General features: G+C 51.6%; 4 protein-coding genes across 4 annotated transcripts; all 4 read right to left on the reverse strand.

The window, feature by feature from the left end:
• Positions 1-3,027: 3,027 nt before the first annotated feature.
• On the reverse strand, positions 3,028-3,354 carry PV06_08344 (uncharacterized protein; the record flags this gene model as incomplete). The annotated part of the gene is made up of 1 exon (XM_016409667.1): positions 3,028-3,354. The coding sequence occupies one exon, from the start codon at positions 3,352-3,354 to the stop codon at positions 3,028-3,030; it is 327 nt and encodes a 108-aa protein (XP_016259975.1).
• A 10,138-nt stretch (positions 3,355-13,492) lies between these two features.
• On the reverse strand, positions 13,493-16,016 carry PV06_08345 (uncharacterized protein). Its single transcript, XM_016409668.1, has 3 exons — positions 15,610-16,016; positions 13,969-15,555; positions 13,493-13,881 (listed from the first exon to the last, which is right to left on the reverse strand). Exons 1-3 carry the CDS (start codon positions 15,798-15,800, stop codon positions 13,779-13,781), a joined length of 1,881 nt encoding a protein of 626 aa, XP_016259976.1. The 5' UTR covers positions 15,801-16,016; the 3' UTR covers positions 13,493-13,778.
• Positions 16,017-17,098: 1,082 nt separating this feature from the next.
• On the reverse strand, positions 17,099-17,380 carry PV06_08346 (uncharacterized protein; the record flags this gene model as incomplete). Its single annotated transcript, XM_016409669.1, has 1 exon — positions 17,099-17,380. The coding sequence occupies one exon, from the start codon at positions 17,378-17,380 to the stop codon at positions 17,099-17,101; it is 282 nt and encodes a 93-aa protein (XP_016259977.1).
• Positions 17,381-19,380: 2,000 nt separating this feature from the next.
• On the reverse strand, positions 19,381-22,037 carry PV06_08347 (uncharacterized protein; the record flags this gene model as incomplete). The annotated part of the gene is made up of 4 exons (XM_016409670.1): positions 19,381-19,659; positions 19,717-19,845; positions 19,952-20,061; positions 20,948-22,037. 4 exons carry the CDS (start codon positions 22,035-22,037, stop codon positions 19,381-19,383), a joined length of 1,608 nt encoding a protein of 535 aa, XP_016259978.1.
• Between the last annotated feature and the right edge of the window lie 5,586 nt (positions 22,038-27,623).

The raw sequence follows: 27,623 nt of genomic DNA on the forward strand, positions 1-27,623 counted from the left end.
GGTCCCAGTCCAGGTCCGGGTCCACTACGTCCCCTTTTTCAGCTGAAGACAATGCACGCAACGGTCGGGTCGGTCTGCGAGGTGGAAGGCTTGTTGACATGATTGGTGGTCGAGCTTTGGGAGGCTTTCGAAATGGAGAGTTCTGTTCCAATCAAGCTTTAGATAGCTCCGGAATGGAGAGATCTTTGATCGAGCGCTAGACGGCTCCGGAATGGAAGGGTCTTAGGCTTTAGCGTCGTCCGATCGGTCTATATTTTGGGTTTCAGCAAGCGAATCAATCGACTAGTCGGGTGTTATGCAGGGAATCCACGTAACACGCCGATCAGGGTCTCGTTGACGCGCTAATGGGTTGAAATATAGATCGATAGCGCGTTTGACGATGGTGGTACTGGATAATCTCATTTCAAGCGCATAGTGGTGACAAATACCTTTTGCGCCGGAAGCTGTTGTTGCAACCTACCTTGCAGGAGAGTCGTCTTCGATAAAGCCGTTGTTGATGTTGTCATTGTTGTTCCAGGACGACCATTCGACAGACTGACAATCCAAAATGATCTGATGTCCGTTCCTGGACTTGTTCTTCTCCGTCTTTGGCGTCCTTGTCTCAGGTTTTTCCAAGCAAGAAGTCCATCATGGATGTCAACTAGAGCGGGCAGAGCAATATCCAAGTCTCAATTGGTGCGGCGCGACCAGAAGGCCCTTTGATACGACTCCAATCTCGTACGTCTTCCTGAGGAGAAACAATGAGCCATCAATCGTCGAGGAAAGTCCCTCAATTCTTCTCATTTCCGAATCATCTGTCGTCGCGGCGCAGAACGAGGGTTTCTTCGATGAATGGAATCCTCATGGAACATAACTCCGCCTGGCTGATGTGCGAGCACAGTTGACCGCGTTTTACAGGTCTCGTTTCTTGATTGATCGTTTGGTCAACTGTCTTTCTCTTCTTTCGTCCTTTTCCAAAGTTAGATCTTCGACGGCTCCTAAATGGAGTCGTCTTGGTCTCGGTCGGTGGTTGATCAAAGGTAGAGTTTTGACAAAGTTTGAGGCGTAAGCGGATCGTGTCAACAACTAATCGAATATCATGCAGGGAATCCACATGACACAGCGACTAGGATCTCGGTTGACGCGCCATTGAATGCGGAATTCAAATCGACAGGGCGTTGACGAGCTGAAGAGATGAGGGTGTCGAATTCGGACATGGAGGAAACTTTGCACCAAAACATCCACCTCCAACGCGGCTCCCATGGGCGGTAGGTACCAATGCCGCGCAAAAGGAAGAAAACAAGAGCGACAGACTCCAGGGTCCTGTAGGCCAGACCTTCGCGCCAGGCTTCATGGTCGCAAGACCACGAGGTCAGACCCCAAAATCCTGCCGCAACAGTCCTCTTCGGGGAATCAAAGTCCTCCACTCGACGAGAGGTGGTTTGAAAGTCATGAGAGGGATCATAAGCTAGGTCGGGAGTAACAAGACACAAGAGATGTCAATGTCAGAAATAGCGTTTGGCAAGTGTCACACACGTTCATGTCAAGCGTTCAGACAATGCTCGGTTCCGTGTCGTCATTGTGACCAACCGTGAAGATCCTGTTAGGTGAGTGGCTGGGCCATTTGCTTGCGGATGTCACTGCGCTTTTGGGCGCTCTGTCTCGTTAATCGACCAAGTCGGTCAAGATGATCCTTTGAGAACGGCGAAGCTTGTCGCAGACCGTGTCGGATGTGTGAGTCCCGACGACCTGTCAACCGCAAAATTCGAGGCGTTCCTGGATTTGATGCTGCAATTGTACAGTAAACATTGTCCGACTTTGCGTGAAGCTGCTGTTGGATCTGGACCCCCGAACCCTCGAACCTTTCGTTTGTTTGCCTTGGGAGAGGGAGGGTTTCCTAACGCCGAAAGAGATGGCAAGCCTCACGCCGTCGGCGTGCTTGGTGTCGTCGAGCCAAGTGAAGAGTTTTCTGCTCAACTGGTGCACCATTGACAAGATAATATCCCTTTACCTCTCATGAAATGAGGAACAAAAATGAATGCCTCCGTTGGCGACGGAAACCCTTTCTGGCTCATATCGCGAGTAGATATCGAGGATTTGGCACTTGCCAGTATCGGGGTTGCACAAAACAGAGGATGAGGGTAGCCGACCACGTTGTCTTTAGCGGCCGAATAGAAGGCCCCTAAAAAGGAGCACCGATCTACCATCACAGTCACGCCATCCAGGATGTCTTTTCGAATGCTTTTGACGGGAACCTAGCGATTGGCCGAGAAAAGGCGATGGATTGAGTGGTCGTTTTACTCGGCTCTGCCGGGCTCGAGGGAATGTTGCGCCAGATACTCGTGGATGGGGGGCAAATTGCATGGCAGCAAAACCCAATCAATCCCTTCAGTCTCCGAGGTTTCGAGACCAGCATTCTCAAGATGTAACCCGACAATAAGAAATGGAAGACAGTACTTGACCGTGGTTGGGTTCCAAGTTTGAGTTTGTTGAGTCCGAGCGGTGCCTCGTTCACAAATGTTCCGTCGCTCGACAAGTCTTCGAGTACAGCGACCGTGTCGCCGTTTCGTGTTGGGGATGATTGAAGATCAGGAAGTGGCCTTCCACACGGGTTGACACTCTCGTCCAAAGTCGGCATTTGTCACAGGCTCAAATGTTGGCCTCGGATTTGAAAGCGTGAGACACCTGTCGGCGCTGAACCTCTCTCATCTGATACCTGCTGTACATTCCATGCAGAGTATTGAATGCCTAGAAACAGCCTCAATCAATCTTCGCCTCTTCTCGGCATGTTATGCTGTGACTTGGTTGCGAGGACCCTTTGGCGGGTGGAACAATTGCGGCGGTGTGCAAAGTAACAAGACGCAATAGGAGGAGGCCGGTGCTTTCCCCCAAGTGGACAATGCTTCAGCAGTGCCGTCATGTCTCTCGCCTGTAGTGGAAAGGTTTTGAGGCTCCGAACACCTTGTCGTAGTGATAGCGGCAGGGACTCTCGCAAACACCTTGCGGTCATCCCTTGCAGCGAGTCTGAGGTGTTCCAACGTGATCTGTTCAATAAGTCATGTCACGGTTGAGGATGTAGGGCTCGACCTGGTTGCCCCGGCTCCGGAGAACGGAATGGTCCTCGAGGCTCTTGAGGCCCGACACCTTTGACTCGATCTGCGTCGTTCCACCAGAATGTTGCTTGTTCGGCGAGATCGCCCAGATCACGATACTCGACCTGATGCGGGAAACGGGGCCGGAGAATGCGCAACCATTCTTCCTACGGCTTCTTCCGGCGTTCTTCCCTTTAAGCATCGGCTTTGGTGCCGCCGCGGACGATGCACAGCTCGCCGTCCCCGTGGTCGAGATTCTCCCGAGTACGCAAGTGACGAACATTTTTTCAAAGACATGGAACCTTTGGCCGACTCTACTCCCGCCGTGTTGTTCAACGCAGGTGCCAAAGTAGCCTTACATTCGAGCAGCGAGCCCACATCCATTTCTCAAGGATAGGAATAGGAGGCTGTCCTGCCTAGCCATAGGTACGAGTCTGCTGAGTATCCCCGAGATCGCTCATGCTCAGACAGATTTGTCATGTCCATAGACCCAGAAACGGCGGAATTGTTGTGGTCGACGGTCAAGGTGAATGTCGAGCAACATGACATCCTGTTCCAGCATCAGGATGCACTTGGTGTATCACCGTTCCAGGAGACGTAGATGTTGGTAGAATGGCCATCTTCGAGAGCAAAAATGGCCGGTGCTGCAAAAAGACATCGAACTTTTTCGCCCATCTTCTTCTACGCGTAGAAGGCACGCCGCATCCCTAAGATGGGACGATTAAAGCCTGATGGACATCGAAGAGAAAGTGGCCGTTTCTGGCTAGTATATCAGAGTCCAGGATATCCTAAGATGCCATGTCCTGCGGAGGATCGTGCCAAAGCCATCATCGCATACTCGCGCGGGAGTTTGCAAGGCCGGTCAGGGCCTTATATTCTTTGGATCCTTGGCTCCGAGGACTCTTGGAGGATCCAGCATCAAATCCCACATGCCACCGGTATCTTGACGTTCACTCATCCCTTCACAATCGTCGAGTTGGGGTGGTCAAGTCCAACTTGTCCGATTTCAAGGTGGGAGACGTGTTGTCCGGGGGTGTAAGAAAGAGGTTGTCCGGAATGGAGCAAGGGAGTAGAGGAATGAGGGGCGTTTCTCATGTACTTAGATGACGTTTCTAATGCAGGCAGATGTTAGCAAGAGTACCGTCATAACATGAACCGGGAAGGACATTTTATCTCCAGTGAGCAGGGGGTTAGGTGAGTGAGTTAGGTACAATACCTTCTCGAGTCCTGGTTGTGCTTTGAGGCATGGCTGCGGTTAGGGAGGGTGTTGTGCTTGTGTTTGTGATAAACGAAAGGTTTACAGCTGACCGAAAGAACTGATCGTAGACTGAAGGAGCCATAAAAGCGTTGATGGCTAGGCAACTGCCTTTTGCGTGTCGTGTTTCGAGGTGTGATTGGACGCAGTTAGTGCGCATGTGATATTGTCACGGGAAAAGGAGACGCAGCACAAGAGAAATCGACCATAAGGCTTAAACGCGTGTTGTGGAAATAAATATCAAAATCCACAATTTTGCAAGTACTATTTATTCTGAGTTCCAGATCGACTGTTGAGGCGCCCGTGGAATGTTGTTCTCTGCCCCCAACCACTTTCTTCTCCATATTAACCTCCGATGCTGGCTGATGTAGAGTCGAACACATGGACAGTTTTCGGCCTCGGCAACAAGCCAGCAGGATTGAGAATCGGCGTCCCGCTGATCTGTCTCCAGGGTACGAGCTGTGGTGGACAGAGATGCTCATGTACATTTCTGATCTGGTGGAAACGAGTCCCACCGTCAAGTTCAATCAGAGTCTCGCCATGGTCTTCGTCAATGCGGGACCGAAGAAGGCAAGTCATTTGTTGTAATATCTCCGGTAGCCGTCTCAGAGGCACCAAGCACCCACTCTTTTAGGTTGATCTGGGCCGGCGCCTCCGAAAGATCTAGTTTGTTGAGGATGTCAAACTCTGCATGCTCTTGGGAGCTGGCGGATCGTACGTGGCCATCGGCAGGTAAATCTACAGCCAGGAGTTTCTTGCAACGTTCATAGTTGGCATCATAATGCGACATACCATCTTCTTGTAGTGGAGCAGTAGATCATGGTCCTTGTAGTCACGGACCACCCTTGCCTGCTCATTCTGTTTGTCCAGCTGGTCGTCCACCGTGTCTCGTGGCTCCCGCAGCAAGGTCGACTTCGTCACGCGCCGATTGTGGAGCTTGTTTCAGCAGCATCCAAGCCCGCAAAGTGAAGATTTCGCAGCCGAAGAGAACCTTCAAGAAGCATTTGAACTTCTGCAACCGAGACTCGAGGGAGATGAGCTGCTAAAGCCTTACGGTGGTCGAAGAAAGCGTACCCGCAGTATCATGTCACGATGTACGTGTTGTGGCATTCATGAATCTCCCTGGCACTTGGCGACTTCAAAGTCCCGATATTGGGAGATCTTTGCAAGTGACAGCGGCGAGTTGCTTGTCGTAGACCCCGCTGCTTGGACCGCGAAGAGAGGAGTAACGTGCTCCAGGCCGGGAAGATCACCATTCTGTCGGGATCAGTGAGGGTGGCTTGCCCTTGTGAAAATGTTCTTGAGGTCCCCTCATTTGATCTCGGGCTTTCAAATCGTCTTTGTGGGATTCGAAGGATCAACGCATGACTCGACTGTATTGAAGGCTGTGCTTGAGCGGAAGATCTTTTAACCACCTCAGAGTAAGGACTATCTTGTCGACTGTCCATATGACGAGGTCCGATGTCATGTGAAGGAGCAAAAGCGAGGAGGATTCGACAGGCCAAGGAATAAGGAAGAACTCGTCAATCTGAGACATGGCTCAGGCCGCAACGTTGTTGAGCGTCCTTTGGTGTTTTTTCAAGGAGAATTCAAGACCCTCTCGCATGGCAATGAATGTAAGACGAAGGGTGGAAGAGTCTCTGTTGGACCTGAACAGGGTCAGGGAGAATGTCCAACTATATACCCCTTGGTGGCTGGAGAGGTTGAGGATGCTCCTTGATCTCTTTTTGACAGATATGGAGAAGAAGGTTGTTGGGGCAGAGAACAACACTCCGCGGCCGTCTCAACAGTCGATCTGGAATCCACAATAAATTGGACTTGCAAAATTGTTGAAAATCGACTCATCTTGACTCTTTTCAAGAAACAACGTCTATAAATTGGTCACGGCTCGTATAATCAAGACTGTGCACCCTGACATAAGTCGTCCATGCGGCTCCGAACTTCGCTTCGCAGCGCATGGGTGCTGATGGTTTGTCCCCATATTTCATTGACTCGTTCCGGGTCGCTCGCGCACTCGACCGACGACCGACTCACACCAGGATCGCCAGCCGTGACTCGCTTTCTCATCCTCTTGGTCCCCGGCTTCTTCATGGTCGGCTTCGTTTCCACCGAACAGACTCGGTGTATCGGCATCGACGACACGCAAAACTTCTCTGGGCGCTGTGAACATGACACTACACGGCGGTCTCGACGTCCCTAGTCATCGTCATCGTCATCGTCGTCCAATTCCTTGTCATTGTTACTGGTAGCCTCCAACCATCCTGCGACCGTCCTTTATTATGCCGACTAGAATGAGTCTTTCCAAGACCGCCTTGGCCAGGCTCCTGCAGTAGTCTAAAAGTGTCGGACTGCGAAGAGATGAAAATGGTGGAGTGTGTACTGCGAAGTTGGTGAACATGCTCCTGGCAGATGCCTGGGCGAGTGGCAAACCCGATGACGGTCGCCGAAGCCAATGAAAGAATGAGTAAAAGTCAGACACATACTTCGCACAAGCACTTGACGAGTATTTACTGGACAGCAAGCGCCAGATCATCCTCAAGGATTTCATTAGGGTATGGGTACTTGCTTTAGCAGGAAGATTCGGTACCTCTCCGTGATGTTGTCATCCAAAAGTCTGCCGAGTCCCCAAACCATCGACGTTCACGGCAACGATTGACAGCCAGGTGGTGCCATCCGTGGCCGAGGTTGACGGGAGTGTTCTGAATTACTGACAGTGGAACAGGAGATGCTTCAGCCACATCTATGATGCACTGCTTCACAGCAAAACATGTTGTCCGCTTTTGATGCCCCAACATCTTTGGACAAGCCTGGTGGAATGAGCATCACGGAGTCAGCATCAGCCAGAGCAGCGGCCGATTTCGCCAGCTCGATGGATTCTCGTGTTGAACTCGACCAGATTTACCGTCCAGCAGTTCGTGCTGGAAACATACCCCACGCTTGATACTCTCCTCTGCAGGGGAATTGACTGGTGCCTGACTCCTGACGCCTGCCGAAAACACTCATTCAAGGTCAGGGCCTTCTTTTTGTGGCTTGACAAGCAGTACGAGTACAGTACCGTGTCGATAGTAAGGTTCGTGCTGTGGAACAATATGTCACTTCAACCTCGTCCAGGCTGAATCGGAGCATCGATGGACCCATTGCATCGTTTGCCTGGTCCGATTCATCCCGTATGGAGTTCTGCGACTGCGTCGACAGAGTTTTGAGGATGTCCTGATTTCCTGAGCAAGTCATCGGAACCATACGACCGACTGACGGTATGCCCGATCGAGTCCACCTTGCGTGAAAGTTCTCACCACCCAAAGAGCGTATTTGATGTGACAAGATCTCCCGGTCAGCCGGACCACGGCATGGTTGAGCACACACCATTGACACACGTAGGTCTGAGCTGACCCGACAGGTCTACATCATCTCCTTAGGGGTAGCAGCGACGACGGTACGAGCGTAGGAGACCAGAAGCACACCAGGCATGACCAGCGACAGGTTGCCAGACAACGAAACCAAAACCATGCATGTAGCGTCGAACACGGACTTAGCTTTCCCATCAAGAAGAACTTACACAGGCATAAGATGACCAACGCAGTATCAATGCTATGAGAGGTCCCTGGGATGGTCAATCTTGATGGTTTTCTCCGCGTCCTCCTCGTCCTCGGCGACCTCCGCGGTTCTATTAGTCGTATTCGGTCCTTGGTGTTGTTGAGGTGGTTGATTTCAATATCAGATTGGTTATTTACCGTCCCGCACTCACTCGACATGTGTGTCGACAAATTCGTCATTTGGCTCATATCATTCACAGGGCGACGAATGACGATCGGATGCTTAGCAAACGTCGTGATATCTATACTGAGGGATTCGAAGGCGCTCAATTCGCCGGTGAAGGCCGAAATCATCCATTGTGATCCTGGCGACTCAATTGAGATGAGACGGTCGAGAATGAGATGCGGGCAAGGTGAACCCTCATTATCTCACGAATCTTTCTGAGGATATCTCCTTTGGAAGTTGATGGAGGTTGTTTTAAGGTGCTCGGCGTCGCTGCTATATCAATCTTTGCGACACTGCATGTCTCGACGATTGATTTCATCGGATAGAGAGTAACATGGCCAGTCACATGGACAAAAAGAGGCCCGCTAAATTGAGGCATTCGAAAGCCCGCGGAGGCTCCAACCCGGCGAGAATCTCAGCGCTCGTATCTCGTTCGAGATCCCATAGTTGACGGATAGCCAGGTTGAGGTCTCCCCGAATGTGAGATGGAGATGATTTCAGCGTCCAATGCATGCCCTCGAGAGGTGAGGTTGTGACGTTGCCAAAATGTCTACATCTGTCGGTAAAACAAGTCCATATCATTTGTCGTCGAAGCCACCATGCTCCTATGAGATATTGAACAATTAGACCCTCCGCCGCGTAAGGATTGATGAGTTGGTACCATCATCGCTTGGCGGCACCCTCCTCATTCGTGCGAATGCAGGAGATCATTTGCCTGGGAACTCCGAGAGCTGGCCGTTTTCTCTTTATATAGCCTCACTGCGTTGTTCATTTGTGAAAACAAGACGACTTGGTCCTGTACTGACGGGCCTCCAATATTGTTTTCGATATGCCATGGACAGAGAAGGTAAGCAGTACCAGGGAGGACCTGTTTTATGCCGCTGGCGAGGATGGGAGCCGCATCCGTGATGAAGATTCTCTGTAACGTCAACTCATTGGATCGACAAACATTTTGAAAGCACTCCAAGACCTGTTGAAAAAGGGGAAGGAGTACTCACCGTCAATAAAGGCCGACCAAATTTCATCTCTCCAAGCGCGATAAGCTTCGAAGATGCACTCGTAAACAAACTTGCCCGACTTGGCCTCGAGACATGTTTCAAAGATCGAGTCCCAAGTTGAGTCTTTACATGCCGAGGCATCCAAAGCCACCATGGTCCAGAAGGAGCTCGACGATTTTCAGAGCCGCGTATTGGACGGCACGGGAGAGCGGCGTCACTTTGTACCTTGTGGCGAACGCGCTGGGATCCGCGTCGTGGTTGAGAAACCATCGGACGACGTCTTCGTCGGCACCGGACTCGATGGCGCGCCTAAAATGGTTCACCACGGGGCCCTCCGTCTTTCTCTCTGTGTATACTCACGCTAGAGACGGTGGATCACAGTAGGCCTCTGGGGTATTGATGTCCCAACCGTTGTCGAGGAGGACCTGAAGAATCGGTACGGATTTGGACTCGGATGCGAGAAAGGCCAGTCCCTTCAATTCATTGCGGGAGGAAGGGCGGCGTGTCAGAAGTCGAGCGAGTTCATCAGTTCGCTCCTCTGCGGCGGCGTCGGCGGCATATCGTGGATGGTCATCAGACATGATTCGGGTACCGTTATGGGATTGTGGCGGGACACGTGGTTGAGAGAAGGTAGAGAGATGTGTCAGATAGGCTTCTGCCCGAAAGCTGTATGTTGGAAATATCCGAGGATGTGAACAACGCCGCAGCGAGATCCTGTTGACTCCCTGCGTTTTTCGGTCATAAAGTATTCCCGTGGCTCGAATTCGGCGAACCCGAGAATTCCGAGGTTCAATTAAAAAAATCTCATCGTTCGGGACAGGAAGCAAAGATTCCAAGTTGCGCAATGATGACTTGATACACTCGGTTCATATTCCTTAACCCCCCCCCTTACCGAGAATTTGAGCAGCGGCGACAGCGCAATCCAGACGGTTTCTTCTGTTTCGGCCATAAAGTAGGAAGTCGGACTAGGCAAAGTCCGCATTTCCGATGTTGATCATCGATATCGAATCAACCAGTAGAGAAGGCAGAAGTGCAAGCAGACTGACATATAGCTTCACGTCCGGAGTCTGTATCTTGAGACTATCTGAGAATTTGAGCAGCGTTGTATCGCGATTCAGCTGATTTGGTGTCTTCTCAGCTATAGGCAGTCGCGCGACACTGAAAATCGGTGAAATCGGCAATTTTCGACAATTCTGTCAACTCCTTCTGCTGATCTATGTAGAAGAGAAAATTGAGAGATGTATCATTGATCGAGCTTTTAATTCTGAAATTTCCGAGAATTTCAACATCAGACCAACGAGTCCAGACGGTTTATTATGCTTTTCTGTGTTTCTCGGTCGCAAGCGTTTCCACGGAGCGAGACATTCAGCGAAGGACGCATTTTCCTCAATTTCGTCGACAATTTGGGTCGACCGGTCAAGGAAAGAACATTCGATCACCTGATACTATACTCTGAAAACTTGCGACGATTCAAAATGCAGGAGCAGCTGAACTCAATGTAAGACTCTTTGATGATTTTCCGTGGTTCTCGGCGATCAGCACAGCCACGTGGCAATGAATTCAGCGAAGCCGACATCTTCATCATTTTCATCAGTTTCGTCGACAACATCGGTCTTGCAGTGTGGGAAACCGGATACGGACAGTGTTCCATGATTGACTACTATATTCCGAGAGTTTCCAACATTTTGAAATTGACGATGTTGCAATGCAGACGGTTTTGGTGCTTGTCGGTGTTTCTCGGTCATGAGCACACCTCGGGGCGAAGAATTCAGCGAGTCCGCATTTCCTTCAGCAATATCGAGTCAGTCAAAACAGAAAAACAGAAATATAAACAGAGCATCGAGGTGGCTCTGATAGACACTTATATCTCTGAAAATTTCACCAAGTTTCAGCCGCGACACAACAAGGTCCAAGTGTTTTTACAACTCTTCGGTCGTAAATCAGTAGGCGGAGATTGGGATTCGGACTCGGCGATTTAACAATTTCGGCCGTTCAATCGACAACTCCGAGTCGACGAATGCAGGAAACCAAGAATATGAGTCGATGGAATGACAGCAACACGTACTGACTCTGTATCTTCAAACTCCCTCGCAATCTCAAGTACAGTGAAAGATGTTCCAGGTGTTTTTGTGTTTCTCGGTCACAAGGAGCCAAGTGGCAATTTGCCGACTTTTTCTGTTCAATCAGGAATATCGAGTTAACCAGTACCGAAAACAAAGATATTAGTTGATACTACGATGGCCCACTGTCGGAACTTTTATCTCTGGAAATTTCCCGGAATTCTGGCCGCGACACAACAAGATCCAGGTGTTTTTGTGTGTTTTATCGGTTATAGTCTGCTTTCTCGGGCATAAAGTGCCAAATGAGAATTCAGCGAGAATAGGGTCGCACAAGAACACCACACAACACGTTGTATCTTGGTGGTGGTGGATTGCTGACTGTGTCAATGTCAAGATCTTGAGAGGTCTGATACAACAGACTGGATTCGGATCCATTTGTCATACGCCCGCAGCAGCACCGCCGTCTTTCGCCCATATCGGGGCCTTGTGATGTTGGAGGAGGCTGGCGCGTGCTGATGTGAAACGACACTTGGTGTCGTGTTGGAGAATGCTAGTGAGAGGCGGGTGCCAAAAAGATTCAAAAAGAATGACAAGTCGACCTTCTTCCAGGTGTACCATCTTCGGTAGGAGTTTTTGCCATCGGTGCGTATTCCCCCTTGTTACTTGTTGGCTGAATGACTGGAGTAAAACTTTGCTCTCTCGGGGACATCGTCCGTTTTTATGGGGCTGCGGGAAGTTTTCGGCATTTTCCATCTGTTACGACCGCCCGATTGAGGTCTGGACATGTCGATGTCATCGTCGATCATCGCCGACACATATTGGTGCATGCCGGGCGAAACCGTGGTCCCCCGACGACGCATTCTTGACAACTGGAGGTTCAGGATCGTGGATGCGAAGTTCTGACTCGTGAGGTTTGTCTTCGACCTCGATGGAGATTGTGAGTGGTCGGCCGGATACGAGATGGTTGAGACGGACCCCGGTGGGTCCTAAGGACTCGGAGGTTCAAGGGTCTGACAAGTCAGTCTCCCCTGTACAAAGAGAGTCAGTCACCTACGCCGCTGACGCCCCAGATGGGTGAAGTTTGCTTGCCTCTGTTCACGCAAAGGCCCAATTGAACGCAGTCGGCGTACGATCGGTGGCCATGGCGAAGCGGTATCTTCGTCATGGAGGATGGGGGATGATGCAGCCTCCTTTGCGTTGTCATCTGACGTATTCGAGGCGGGATGCAGGGCCATGCAAATTTGCAGGATTTTTGATAGATGGAGCGCGGAGAGAGAAGGAAACCTACAGAGGTCGGAAAAGTCCGGAGGGAAGCGACATTCCATCCCTTTTGACAGGCGGGGGTTGGGGCTATGCCTGAGGATCTGCGGTTTTTGCGGCCGAGATTTTGGTTGCAGCGGGAACAAAAATGCAAGCCTTGGCCGAAAGGAGGGGACATATTCGCTGAGCCGGTGACCAAATGAGTCGCAGTCTGCGGCACGCATTCAGTTGCCGGGGTCGAAGCACCACCCACATTCCCGTATAAAACGCATACTTTGGTGGCCAAAAGGCTGAATACTGACACTTTTGTTGATTGTGTCAACTGTCTGTCAGACGCAACAGACTGACTAATCGTCGACAACCCGCGCGATATGAGTGGCCAACCATCTTTTCTCTCGCGGAGGTGTTCTGAATTCGGTGATTTTGGTTTGGGACTCGATGTTCGCAGGGCTTAGGACCACCGCTGGATCGAATTCGGCATCAACTCTACCTCGACACGTGACATGAAGGGTCCGATACGAGTGATTCTCGAGCCCAAGAGCCATCCCAACGGACTCGGCGACGGTCTTCCGTCAAAGATGTCGCACGCAGAGCCCTGTCCCTACTGGGCTCGCCGCCGACTTTCGGTTACCAGGCCCTATTCAGATTGAAGTTGATCAGTCATCGAGTTTGATCAGCAGTCACCCCCGCTTGGGGTCTTTTGGGCGTGGGAGTCGCTCTTTTGGGGATCGCCGGAGGGAAGAAAAGCCAGACACACAGGTGGGAGAACAGGTGTGCCTCGTATGCTGGAGCCTCCCCATCTCCCAAATCAAAATCAGTTCCAACCTTTGCCCTTTCATCTTCCCATCATCATCATGATCATCGCTTGCCCTCGACAAAGATCATAAACTCAGTCAAGGGATTTGAGGTGTTGCCCGTCGAGTTTCCCTGCGCAGGTTAAACCACCGTGAAAGTAGCGTGTCGTTCATCAAGAGAAGGAATTGGTAGATTCAAATCCAATAAACATTTTGGAAAAGGTTTTGGTAAGAAGAAAGAAAGGAGGAAGAAGAAAGAAAAAGGAACAGGTGATGTCAAGGTATAAAAGGTATAAAAGGTATAAAAGGTATAAAAGGTATAAACAATCGACTACAATCCATTTGGTTTGGCCCTTATTGGTGACTTGTACGGTTCTTTTCCCCTTTGACTTGATATCTCGGTTTGCCGTACTGTACTTTTGTGGTAGTGTCAAAGAATACAATTCGAAACGTTGAATGATGGAAAAGTTCGATGTGGCAGTGATCGGTCTTGGTGCATTTGAAAGTGCGACCATGTGGTAGGCAACCCGAAAGGGGGCCAGGGTTATAGGATTTTCATAATTGCCCAAGACTCATCTCCTTCAGGCGCCGCTAAGGGCGGCAGGTATGATGGGGAGAGTCACATAGTTCAGGTGGTCGGGTCCAAAATGAATTCGATTGATGCCTCGGAGAACATCGGCAGGTCTACAAAAATTTGTAGGTTAGTAAATTCTTCAAGGTAAGGCAGAAGGCATAATATAACAGTGACCACACGGTACGGAAGTGACGTACCTATCAACGGGATCTGTATGACCCCAGATCCCTGCACCGGCGGTGTCGCACGAACTGACTTCGAGAACCAACCGCGCTCCCGCATCCACCACGACATTGGTGGGCCACACTTCAACGTCAACGGGATAGACCTCGTCAACGGTGACTGGCTGCACACTCTCGGAAGAACAGTCCCGGTAAGGGAGCCATGGCCGATGAAGAGGATGGTCCGGGTTGATCTTGCGTAGGCTGACGCGCAACCAACCCTTTGCGATCGGGACCGGATCACCGACAGACCCGGTGTAACTGATCTCTTTTCCACTTGCCGACAGGTGGCGCAAGGTTATGAACAGATCGATCTCGCCGGGCACATTTGTGGCAGAAGAGTCCTTGCCCACCGACACGTTCAGGTGGGCAACAATGTGTCCTGTGATTTCCGTTTCGGTACTGAATGGCTCACTTTCAAATGACACGACGGTTCCATCACCAAAACTCGATGCGCCAGATGGCTTATGTTCTGGGGAAGGGGGTGGCGGTGGCTTGGAACCAGTCCCAGGTGCCGACCCAGCGTCTGGAGCGATGCCATATGCCATGTAGTCGACTGTGGCAGGCTGCGGCGTTTGAGGCTTCTCTGGAACGAGCCGTCGTTCGGTGGTCAAGAAGTAGTCCGTATATTGAGTGTTTGACAGTGGCCACTGGCTCTCCTCTCGTCTTTTGAAGGCTTTCTCGCTTTCCGGGTCATTGTAGCCAACATCACCCTTCCTGAGAAGAAGACTGACAGGAGCCACCTTTCCCTTCTCTGACCACCCCACTCGGTCATCGCCTTTCAGGAAGGCGTCCAGGAAGCTGAGTTGGACTTGGACCTCTTCTGGGTAGTAGAATGGAATGTCGTGACGACCCGCGATGAAACGAAGGTATTTGAACTCCGAGCTCGCACGAGTGTAACCCAAAACATTGCCTCGCAGGTGCAGTGAGATCCCGCCGAGATTGCCGACACTGAGTACCGGTACACTGATCGATTCCAGGTCGACTTCGGTGGCTTTGAAGAGTGGGTGGTCTCGATATTTTGCCGCACGCATGACTTCCAGCCCGTCGACTCGGTTGTCCTTCAATTCTTCCTCGCCGAGGTCGCCTTCCACGGTGTCAGGCCCCCAATTTCTCGCGGCTTTGCCGGGTAGTCCGTATTGATTGGAAGCTACCTGACGTGGGTACCACCGATTGTAGAATTCGTTGCTGAGGATGCCACCGTGTCGGGTTGACTCCATGTAGGAGTCGGAAAACCCCTCGTATGGCACCAAAGCGGCGAGTCCTTTGGGGTGTTTGGCGGCGACTTGCCACTGCGACGCAGCATAGTAGCTGATTCCCATCAAGCCGACCTTTCCAGACGACCAGGGTTGCTCGACGGCCCATTCCACGACAGTGTGGAATGCATCAACGGTCGCTGCAGATTTGACATTCAGAATGCCAGGGGATTGGCCCGTGCCAGGCTCGTCAGCGCGGACGACCACATAGCCGTGACGAGTCCAATAACTTGGCGTAGGCGTTTCCCACGCCGAGTGATCGGTCTGGTGTTCTGGATTGATTTCTGCAAAGCTTGCGGGGTGGAAGCTGTGGTTCGATCAGAAGGTCTGCAGATTCAGGGACGAAATCGGAATCCCACACCTTTTGTAAGGCACATCTTTTCCATATGGACCACAAGTTGCTATTACGGGATACCGACCCTCTTCTTTTGGGCGGTACACGTTGCAACGCAGCACACTGCCGGACCTCAAAGGGATACTGACATTCTGTTCGAAGATATAAGGGTAGCTGTCCGCGTCCACCGTTTTGATGTCACGGATAGTGTTGGGCATTTTGACGGTGGTATGTTTGTCGATGTCGATGTTAGGAGATGACTCGATTCACAAGAGACGTATATGGGGACTCTTTGATGGGCATCAACACCATGGTGCCTCGGATCTCGGCCTGCTTTGATGAAGAAGGTGTGATGGTGTCCAGATCCTCGACGTGCCTCGGCTGTGTCAGACTGGTTGATCTCTGGAGTACTCATGTCGAGTGAAAATGCATTCCGCTCAGGTCCTCCACGTTGCAGACGTGGCAAAAACTGCAACTGCACCTAGAAAGTCGGGGGGAAGTTCTTCCGCTGACGGATTTTGTGGGAGTCGGGATACTACCGGGAAATCATTTGGAGCAGGGGCTTTTGAAACTCAAAAACCTGTACTAATACTCAGGCCGTCGTAAACCCGGGCAGGGAGAGGCAAAGAGGAACAAGAACAGGGGGCTGAAAAAGTATTGTGTAATTCCTTGGGTTGTGTAAGGGTGAAGGTGTCAGAGAAGGAGAGCGATGTAAGTAACCATGCTATCCCTTTCTGTAGGGAAGGAGCATCGAGTGCCATTTCCGGAAACTCTAGCGAGGGCCCAACACCGTCGACCTCGGCCGCATGCAAGTCTCAGCTTCTCGAGTCTAAAGAGAGAAAAATTTCCTAGTTCGGCAAGATCTCCTCGAGGAGAGTCTGATACCACGACCCATCTCGATGTCGGGAAATGTTGATCCTTTCGGGAAATGCTGATCCTCTCGGGAAATTGTGGATTCGTGATGAAAGATTGCAAGATCTTACGATACATGGAGTGTGACGACTATGCGTTTGGATTGAAGAATTCAGTACAAAGGAGGGTGTTCTGGGAAGGTATTGAGGTCGCAGTGTAGTGTTCGTGTACGCGCAGGCAGTGAGGCAGTGCTAGAATAGAACTAGTGCAACAAGTAGGCAGCACTGACTAAGTCACATGATTAGGAGCCTGATCATGTGACTAGTGCTAACACTACACTGCGGCCTCAACACCTAGTTTAGACCTCCTTCGTACTGGATGCTATCAATCCAAACGCATAGTTGTGACACCCTTCGCCATCCCATCCTGTCGAGTTCTCGGTCGCCAGGCTCATCACGATCTTTCTTGCGCAAGCGGCTGCACCCATAGAGGCATAGCGCGTCCACGTATTTCGATCCCTCTGCGCATCTTCATCGCAATAATTCGACACACCAAGCACAGACACCTCGTGAAGGACCGGCTTGTACAGCGGGAGACCTGCCGTTTGGCCGTGGTCGAAACAGACGGCACTCGTGGATGCAAACGTCCTCGGAACTGGCCTACATCACGCGGCACGCCACCGGCATCGCCGTTGACCAGGATCACCGATGCGAGGGAAGCTCCGCATCATGTCGACCGCCGCGCTCTCCGTCTGGTATCTGCTTTGGCCCAGCAGGCAGCACATGGCGACCTTGTGTGAGCCGATCTTGCCAAGTTGGTAGGCGTTGTTGTCATGTCGATACTGCGGGAGGGGTGGGTGTTCTTCATCGAGCGAGATGACGCAGCTGGTCAAGGTGTTTCCATTCGCACAAATGTATCCGACAGTAAACTCGTCCCGTGTCGGCATTGTTGTATATCGAAGGCTGAAGAAGAAGAAGAAGAAGAAGAAGAAGAAGAAAGGGAAACAAAAGCTGTGATTGCAGTACTGAAGTAGTTCCCGAATAGGACTAATGCAACAAGTAGGCAGCACTAGTCACATGATCAGGAACCTGGCAATTGAGTGGTGGCTGTTGTACTCTGCACTCATCAGTCAGGTGTATATACTCTCATCGGCTAGTACTCATATGAGAGGGTAAAGTTTTGGTTAGCTGCGTCGCTCAATGGGTCTTGATCCGACCCTCGACGAGTGGGAATGATTTCGCTCCGAATAGATCCGTGAGTTGATAGTCTCCCAGAATGGATGAGGAACCTGTTCGCGTATAATGCATTACCTTGTAACTTTTCATGCGCCGTCGACGCCCAACGACAGCAGGTCGGATCGAGTTCCTTCCCATCACGTTCGAGTGACCCAATACTCGACGGGTGTCCCTTTTGGCGTTTTCATTCATGTCTCGTCACTTCATAAAACTCGATCCCCATTTACGACGCACTCACCCTATCATTAGGCCAGAGAGTCTCCACAATTTGGTAAGATTCTCTCCCGGGATTGTGCTGCGACGCTCTCGGCGCTTCTGTAATCTCTCTGTCGACACACTCGTTCACTCGCAGTCTCCCGCCAGCGTACGCTACTTGGTCGCCATTGCTGCCTGACACTCTGTGCAGGCCTCCACGGATTTCCCTAGGTATCCAATCAATAGAGAAACCAAAAGTTCATCCCACACTCATCGTTCACACTGCAAGGGCGGCAGCGCGATCATACTCGCAAAGCCTACTCGACAGGTCGTATGCATGTCCATCTACTTGCCGCTCCTGACTCTGCAGGCAAAGCAAAGGCACTTGCACCTCTCGCGCACTCATCAGCCAATCACGGCACCCTCGGCAGAATCCCCCTGCATTTCTCTCTACAATATGACATTCGACGGTCCACACGTGAGTGAGATGACAAACCCGAGAAAGTATGTCAGAATAAGGGGGACATTGAAGGGGAAACCGAGACTGAGCTTACTTCTTACCGGGACGTAGTGACCGTCCATGACTGATCCCCTGAACTGATTTCCTAGAGAACCAAAACGCAACAGCCGAGGGCCTCTATGCTTGTCGGTAATGACCAAGAGCATGAACTGAAACTCCGTGGTGTCGTCGATCGGGGATCTTTCCTATGCCGCTCCGGCCGGGTTCCAAGTCGGGTCGTAACTCCGTATCTCGGGACAAGGAAGAAAAGAGTGCAACAAAAATGAATGCCTTCCGACAACTCCAGGCAATCGGGACATGACGCGTTTTCGGTCAACTGCTTTGTACGCCATGGAGATGATGAGTGGACGCCCGGAGACGAGATGATTGAAAAAGAATACTGCAGCAGTGATCAGGTGATTTGGTGGGTGGTGAGGACTTGAAAGGTCCATGGGCCTGATAGGTCAGCCTCACTCGTGACTATGTCAGGTCCGCCGCCAACAAAAGGTACATTCTCCGTCCTCCGATGAAGAAGATACGCCGTATCATTTATCGACATTGCATCGATTTGGGCGGTGAGTGATGAGTTGTTTTGCGGTCGAGGTTTTGGTTGCGGCATGAAGGAAAAGCGTTCCTTGATCGAAGGGGAGAACATCTCCGCTGGGTAAGAGTGTCAAACGTCAAAAGCTCCGGCGTCAGAAACGCCACCCACAAACCCGTATGGATCGCCTTACTGAAACAAGAAGACTGGAGACTGACACTTCTCGTATCAGTTTTTTGCTTGTGTCAGCTGTCTCTCAGATGCAACAGACTGAGTCATCGTCGACACTCTGCGCGATATGATTGGCCAACCGTCTGTCGACATCAAATCTGACAGTTTGTGTTATGTAACAGCAAAGGCGTTCCGATCTGTCAAAAAGAGGGGAAGTCCTTTTGTGTTTCACATGCCTTGATTGCGAGAAAAAAAGGCTTTGTCTGAGCGGTCGATCTTGATTGGCTAGGTGTTTTCCCAGTCCGTCAGGTTCCACGATGGAGCCTGTCGTTGAACTCTCGGCGTTCCTGTTCACTGTCCAAAGACTCGATGGTCTCCTTTATCGCAGTCACAAGGTCGTCTTCTCGTTCGGTAAACTCTTCCGAAGGCACCCAGCCTTCTTCGGCGACCGATATGTTTCTGGTCTTGAGGAGGTCTTGAAATTCATTGTGGCGCCGTCCGTCCTTTTGGTGGTTCGTCAACTCATCGCCCTCGATCTTAATAGGGCATTCCACTGAGTCATCTCCGACACGAAGGAAGTCAGACTAACGGCGCTGAATCCGAAGGAGCGTCTCCCTCGTGATGATGTATTCGCAGCCGACTGGATTGTCACTGTTGTCGCTCCATGAAAACACCTTGGGCACCGGTATTTCCAACTCGGACCGTAGGAACTCGAGCATGGCAACTTCGCTCGCCGTGACGTACCGCGGCGGGACAACCGGGTCAGGGATCTTGACTATCAATCGCTGCTTTCCAACAACCGCGAGCAAGACTTTATTGGAAGCACCTTCCGCGACTTTCTCCCATCGAACGGGGGGTTCCAGCTCTTGATCTTACCACCTTGGCGATGACATGTTCGAGAGCCCCGAGGTCGAATTTCTGTATGTGTCGTTGTCGCTGACGATTTTCGCCCCACAGCCAGCGGCCGGTCGTTGGAAAGAACAGATCTGACGTGGTGGAAGAGTTGAAGTCAGTCTGTCGCAACTTCTGAAAAATGCGTTTTATCGTCATTGCAGATAAGTTTGTTCTCCTTGGAAACGCCATCGGATGGGTGTGACCGAATTGTGTAATTGATCATGGGAAGATTTTTGCAAACGATTGATTTCATCTCAGAACTGCGCTAGCTTGAAAAGGGTCAAGTCTCATCTCCTCACCGCTTTTGTTCTGAACCAGCGAAATCGACGAGACAATATTACAGGAAACCTCCGGCATCGTTGACGGTCCGGGTACGAGAAAGGAATGAGGAACGAGAAAGGAGGCTTGAGAACGTGTTGCGTGTAAAGGGCTTGGATTGTGTAAGGATGAAGGTGTCACAGAAAGAGATCTCTACAACTTTGCTATCTCAGAAAGGGAAGGAGTGCCGAGTGCCATTTTCGGAAACTCTGCCGAGGGCTCAATATCGTTTGTACCCAATATGCTCCAATCTGACTTGAGAGAGACTAATGTATCTCTCTATTCTTTGCGGGGATGTCTAGATAAGCTATTCCGGACTCCGGACTCCGTACAAGATGCGAGCTATTGCAAGATTTCCGGGAGATTCACGCGATCCGGCGTTGACGGATTCGTTTCTATTTATGGAGGTTCACGTAAGACGATGAGTCATGGATTTTCGGTAGTTTTATTTTGGTGCTACTTCGTACAGTAATTTCTCGTTGTCACAACACATTTCTCCGAATAATTTGAAGCGCCTGGCTGGTACGAGTTGTACGACTATGAATAGTTCTCCGTGATGGTCACGTAGCTCTTCGCGGCCGACTCGTACCAGCAGATCTAGAGAGATTACTCGTCCCACATCTCAATCCATGGGGCCCCGGGGTCAATAGACAGTCTTACTGTACGGTCCGCCAGTCTTTCCCACGAGCTTTTCGTTGCGTATGTACTCCTTGGCGTCGGGGGGGACGCGCTGCAGCAGGTTCCGGCACTGCCGATCTTGGTCCTCCGCCACGTACACGTGGTCGTCCTCAGCCTTGCAGGTCCCGGCGAGAGCGACGACCAGAGCCTCCTCCTTGTCTGGAGGGAAGGCCTTCATGGCGAGTCGCCATGGGCTTCCCGGACGGGGCACGAGGTAATCGAACGTGTGAGCGAGGCAGCCTTCTCCCTGGTACGTGCGTCGGTCGATATTCAGGGGGGCTTCGATCGGCTTGCCGTACCGTTTCGTCTCGGGGAAGCAGAACCGGGCGACGGGGGCGTCGATGATTCGCCGCTCGTGGAAGAGCCCGCCGTACCACGCGGTGAGCTCGATGATATCCTTGTCACATTTGGATTCGAGGTTGACGCTGATGGTGTACGGTAAGAGGATGTCGGTGTCGTGGGCGGGCGTGAACTCGAGCTTCCAACCCCGCGCGGGCACTCTCGGTGGGAGGTGGTCGAGTAACGCATCCCAGAGCCACCATAGCAGCGGGGCCGAATTCTCGTGGTAGATGGGTTGCCCGGCGGCATGGAATCTTGTCACTCGACAGGTAAAGTCATCGGCGTACGTTAGGCACGGTAGCCGGAGCAATTTGTGGTCCGCGAAGAGCGCCCGTTTGATGCATGGGCTGCGGAGCGTGTCTGCCATCTTGAATCCAAATCGCCCAACGAGCTGCGACACGTCTTCGGCGGCCTGCTGGATTTGATGCAGCAAGACCGTGAGCTCGGGTGACGACGGCATCCCGGCGGGCTCGGGCAAGGCTAGGCTGCTCGCCTGTGTACCCCGAATACCAGTTCTCGCTGGATCGTTGCTGGTGGGAGTATCGATACCGTCGTCGGTGGTGCTCGGAGTGTTTATGCCATCGTAGGTGCTGCTACCGTCCGTGAGCGTAGCCGTGGTGGCGCCCGTGGCTGTGGATTCCATGAGGTCGCTGGCGTTTGTCGTATCACGGCCATCACCCTCGCCCTGGGATCCCTTGTCATGGTCCACCAGATACGAATAGGGAGTAGACATCGTTGGACTGGATCTTGGAACGAAGGGGTACTGAAGTGTAGTAGCAAGGTGACGGGGAAAATACAGGGAGCAAGTAAAAGACGTATTTATATACGCGAAAACTCGAATCTTTGTTAATGTTCTTTGTTGAAGTTTTCTACTTTAACCCTTACGCCTGCTGCTGCGGCTTGCTGCCTGCGCCTATGTCAGGATCCGGATCATGTGACTAGTGCCGCCTGGTTGTTACAGCCAGCCAGTTACCGCTCGCCGGCAGAACAGCAGTCAGTCAATTGGTGCGAAAAGTAATCCCTCACCAGCTGTACAGTATAGCAGCACCAGCCAGATCTGGTCTGCTTGTCTCATTGCGCAAATATTCAAAATAGTTAGGACTTACAACCACGCGCAGAGACGGGCTGCGCGAGTAAGTGCTGCGAGGCGCAGGCAAGTGTCTGGGACTTGGCACCAGCCTGATTGAGCTGGTGCTGAGTCGAGTGGTGTGCCAATCGCCACCGACGCGTACTCGACCACGGGCGTCACCATCGAGGTGTACAGCTGTCGCGCCATGTTCGGTTGCAGACCTCGCAGCCTCCGCAACGCCTGCGCCGCACCAAGATCCCCCTTCGCTATCCTTGCTGCGTGTTCATGGTATCGAAACTGCCCGTCCATGAGCACCCCCAGGATTTTGACGTGCGGTGATGCCTCCACCACGGCCCCCTCGGATCAGCAGCGGTCCAGCATCTTCGCGATCCTTCGCCGCTGCCTCGACTATGCGTTTGAAATGATAGTATTCAGTACGGAGGAGGGCTAAGATGGTGCTGAGTCCGCAGCGTAGTGTTGGGTGCGCGCAAACCGAGGCAGGCTTCCCGAATAGAACCAATGCGACAAGTAGGCAAGATTAGTCACATTATTAGGATCCTGACAAAAAGCTATTTTTTAATTGTTTCGTTGCATTATTCTGAAACTCTCAAATCTTTTTGAATGTTGTGGTTGGTAAGCCCTGTCCGAATGGTATTTTGGGTGTGTCGGGCGACAATAATGCCAAGGCCTTTTTGGTGTGTTGCGAAATAATAATCCCAAGCGGTAACTATGTGGTGGTTGTAGGTCCAAAATATCTTGGGTTGAGTCGAGTGCTACCCCAAAATATTTTGGCATCAGGGCACAATTATCCTAGATATTTAGATCATTAGGATAATTACCACGATTGACCAATCAGATGAGGGGTACAATGCTAGATGATTAGTCATTCTCAAAGTATCGCCAAGAGTCATTCCGGTACGAGTACGATTCCAGCTGGTACGAGTTTGAACTGTTGAACTTGGATGACTCTTGTACTCTGTACCTTGTCATGAGTAATTAGACAGAACAGAGAACAGACGACATCTCAAAACTCCACGCCAAGTATACTTGCCAAGCACGCAACGCCAAGAGAACTCAGGGGGACCGCACAATTATCGCACGCTTCCCGCAAGGTAACTAGAGCACCTAGATAGGAAGACCTATTTTCATTGTGTTATCACTCTGCCTATTCTATAGGCCGTTCCTAATATACCTCTTCGTACGAGTATCGACTGGTGGGCGGTAACTGGCGAGCAGAGTGAGAGGGATGAGAGGGGAGAGGGGAGGGAAGGGGATTCGTTTGGTCGCAGAAGAATAATAACTTGTGCTGGTGAGGGTTAGTTAACTAACTAATTACGGAGTAGTAACCATAGTAGTAACATTTAACAATCAACCCCTCAAATTATTTGTACAGTATAACAGTGAATAGAGACCTACTGATGAGGGGTAATTAACTGGCTAGCTGGTAACTACAGCAACAACAGTCGACAACTCACCCCTCCAAATTATTGTTAACACACTGCGCCTGCGAGGCATCAACAGCCACGACCAAAAGCCCTTCTCCGTACGGAATTCCATCATTTCAAGCGCATAAGTCGTGACAACAGTCTCAGTCGCTGGGTACGGTGAAGGGGAATCACCAAACTTATTGACCGCAAAAAAAAGTAGATTTGGCGACTGAAGGGGGAAAACGTCTACAGTCCTTTTTCCTTTGGAGGTAACATACTGGTGAGGGGAAATTTATTGCCGAGACGAGAGAGGTGAGGAGTGACTCGTACTCGTAATCGTGCTCGTACCCGTACTCGTATGACAAGGAGTGCTGAGCCTCAAGGAACCGGGAAAAACTCTACGGCGGAGTACTTGCGCAAGTACAACAGAGACCACCTCACGTGACCCCTCGAAGCAGTCCTGGGATGTTTTGGGACTAGCATCGCCAGAAAAAACATCTTTGTCTGACAGAGTTGGAAAATTCATGTTGTCAGACAGATGGTGCACTTTCGCAGGGCTAAGCGAGTGCATTAGCGGCGGATCGGGCCGTGCAGATCTTCCGGAATCGCTAACTGATCCTGTCACTTTTCTGTCTGTCAGTCGACATTTTTCCTTCTGTCTGTCAATTGATGATTTTCAATTGGCTGGCTGGCTGGCAACCGTTGCAGTCACGTGATCCACGGTTGTCCGGTCGGTCTTTCCATGTTGACCTGAGCCCGTGGGAAATGCTGAAAAGGCAGCTTTTACCAAAAGATTTCTGCTTCGTCTTGCCTGTGACACTTCGTGATGGCAACGTCCACGTGATCTCACGTGACCCCTGGCGTCAGCCAAGGGTGCTACAGTAAACCTTAAATGTACGTCTTCAAACATGACAAGGCTGGGCGAGCGTCGATGGAATTCGCGCGACACGTTAAACCACGTGAGCAAAGTCCGCAACCACAAACTTTTAATGTACATCCATCCTCAAACATGCCAAGGCTGGATGAGTGGTAATCGATTCGCGCAGCACGTGACCTCGACGGGTTTCGGCCAGCAACCGTCCGAAGTGAATCATTACGTGACACAGACAGAGGGTGACAGGGTTACTCTGTAGACTTGACCCCTTACTGTCGCACCAGTTCAAAGTGACAGTTGGAAAAAAAACCGGTTACTGAACTCGCGACAACCAAGCCCCCACGCAGGGATCAGGCTGCACCGAAATTGGTGTTGACTCAGCGTCTTACGTGACCACTCCGCGAATTGGAACCGACTCGTTAGCGCGCTGGCGGATCATGTGGAATCTTTTCGGGAATTAGCGTTAGCTCATCCTTTTATTTCACTCCGTACTAGCGGACGTCAAATAGCCCTTCCGGATCATCCCCCTGCGAACAGACCTACTCCCGTTCAGGTCAAGTCTCGTTGGTGAGTTTTGGGAAAATGTTTGGTTCTCCAACCAAAAATGACGACGGCGTCAATAGTCCGTTTGCCCAACGACAACCACCCTGATCGACCCCCGACAGGGGGCTCAATATCCAAAGCGTAGCAGTCAGCGGACACAAATTGCAGGTCTTGTGCAGTAACGTGTTCCCACTCTTCTTTTTTTCAGCCCCAGCAGCTCCAACTGGTGGTGCGATGCGCGTCCTTAGCGTATATATATATACACGGCTCTCCGACACACTAGTTCGTTGAAACGAACACAATGGTCGACCATTGGCGGGCGTTGGGCCAACAGGACGCGACGAGCGTTAGTGACAGCCACCCACCCACGTGGCCGAACTAGGATGCATGAGATGCTTGAGATGCCCCCTCCATCTTGAAATTTGGGGGGCGCGCTGTCACGAGAAGGCGTACGTACCTCGCGCCGAGTTTGGCTTCAGAGAAGCTAGATGGGGGCCAGATCCCGGAGTAGCCGCCTTTATCCACGCTGCAAACAAATGACACCACCTGTCCCTGGCCGATCTCCGATTGGGTGTCCATTCCCAAGGCCTTTGACCAAAGGCCCAGCCCTCCTCCTTCAACATCTCTCTGTGTTTTGGCTTGGCATAACCCCCAACATTTCCGATACCCTACGCTCCGTATGAATACCGGGGACATCACGTCGGAACCCGACTCTCCCTCGATTTTTCCCATACCCTGCACTCGGTACAAACATCAGAATTATCGCGACGGAAGCTCTCCTTCGACCTTTCCCATACCCTACACTCGGTAAAAATGCCAGGATCAGCACAAAGGAGGCTGACTCCTGCTCGCAACCTAATCTCGGGCAGCCTGGCGTGGAACAAGGTCCAGATCAGTGTGCGCGACCTGGAAAACCGGCGGAGCCTGACAAACGCGGGCGCCAAACGTGCCGCCGAGGCAGTCGAGTTGTTCAACGAGGAGCCGGAGACGTCGAAGCGGAAAACGTACCGCGGCTTTCTCCACGTGCTCCTCGACGAATGTGGCCCGCAGGGTGTCTTGTCGTGTGCCATCGGCGTGGGCCAGGCCAACCTGGTCAGCATGAGCCGGGTCGCCCGCCACTGGCTCATGCAGTCCTTCAAGACGAAGCGGAACCAGTGGCCGATCAACAGCCCGATGCTCCAAGCATTCGCGTCGGAATGTGAGTCTTGTGGACCGACCCCGGAATTCTTTTTGTCTCAATGCTGACCGGGTATACCCTCCGTGAGTAGTCTTGAAAGACATCGTGCCCGATCAGGCGCGGCGAGGTCGAAACGACGACGGTCAACCTTCGATCCCCCCCCGACCGAGGCAGATGACCGAGTACGTTTCGAACGATGTGACGGAGGAGGTGTTCCAGAATGCCTCGTTGGGTGGGATCGCACAAGTCTTCGACGAACGGATATGTGCTTCGATCAGACGAGTCACCACCACCCAGGACGGATGCAAGGTCGCCGTGACCATGACGTTTCCGAATTGGGGACTCGTCGGTTGTCTCATGAGTCTCGACATCGGCGGACCGAACGTCGACTGGCTCGCTTCGACTCTGTTCGGGGCAAAGTTGAGATCGGTCAACGGGGTCCTGCAGGTCGTCCACAGAGGGGCCACCCTGATCGTGAGCAATCCCGAAGTGACCCTAAAGGGTGTCCCGGGCGACCCCCCGGATCAGATATTCCTCCCGGCGTGGAGAGGCGCAGTCAGAGGGTCCGACATGTCGATGACGATCTTGAAAGATGGAGCAATTGTCAACGTGGCTCTCACAACGGATATAGCTCTCGAGATACAGCAGAAGTTGTACACATAGAATGCAATTCATGTCACGACTTTGCGCTGGAAATGATGGAATTCAGTGCGAAGAAGGGTTAAATTAGGGTGTGAGACCGCCGCGCAGTCTTTGCGTGCGCGCAGGCCGAGGCACTTCCCGAATAGGACCAGTGCGACAATCAGGGAATACTAGTCACATGATCAGGATCTTGACAACCAAAAATGCATGACTCAGCGTGATACCTGGGCTCTATAGATAGAACGAATCCCTTAGCACTGGACTGTGTAAATCTCCCGAGAATGTTAAGTCATCGTTCTTTGTCACTCTCTGTGTGTCACTTGACAAGTTCGGAGTGGCAGGCTGGAACGCGTAGTAAGTCACGCGATTTATCGCTGCTCGGCCGGTTTGTCATGTTGGCCTGAGCACGTGAGAAATCCTGAAAGGCAGCTTGCCAAGGCTTCAGCCTCATCTTGCCTATTCTACTCCGTACAGTACTTGGTAGTATGGCATGTTCCACGTGGTCGCACGTGACCCTTGGCGTCATCCGTTTGGCCATCTACGCCGCCTAGGCTCACTTCCATGAGCCTCGCTACACCTTGCGGCAA

This window comes from Exophiala oligosperma (assembly GCF_000835515.1).
Source record: "Exophiala oligosperma strain CBS 72588 unplaced genomic scaffold supercont1.8, whole genome shotgun sequence".
In the NCBI taxonomy this organism is placed as follows: Eukaryota; Fungi; Ascomycota; class Eurotiomycetes; order Chaetothyriales; family Herpotrichiellaceae; genus Exophiala; species Exophiala oligosperma.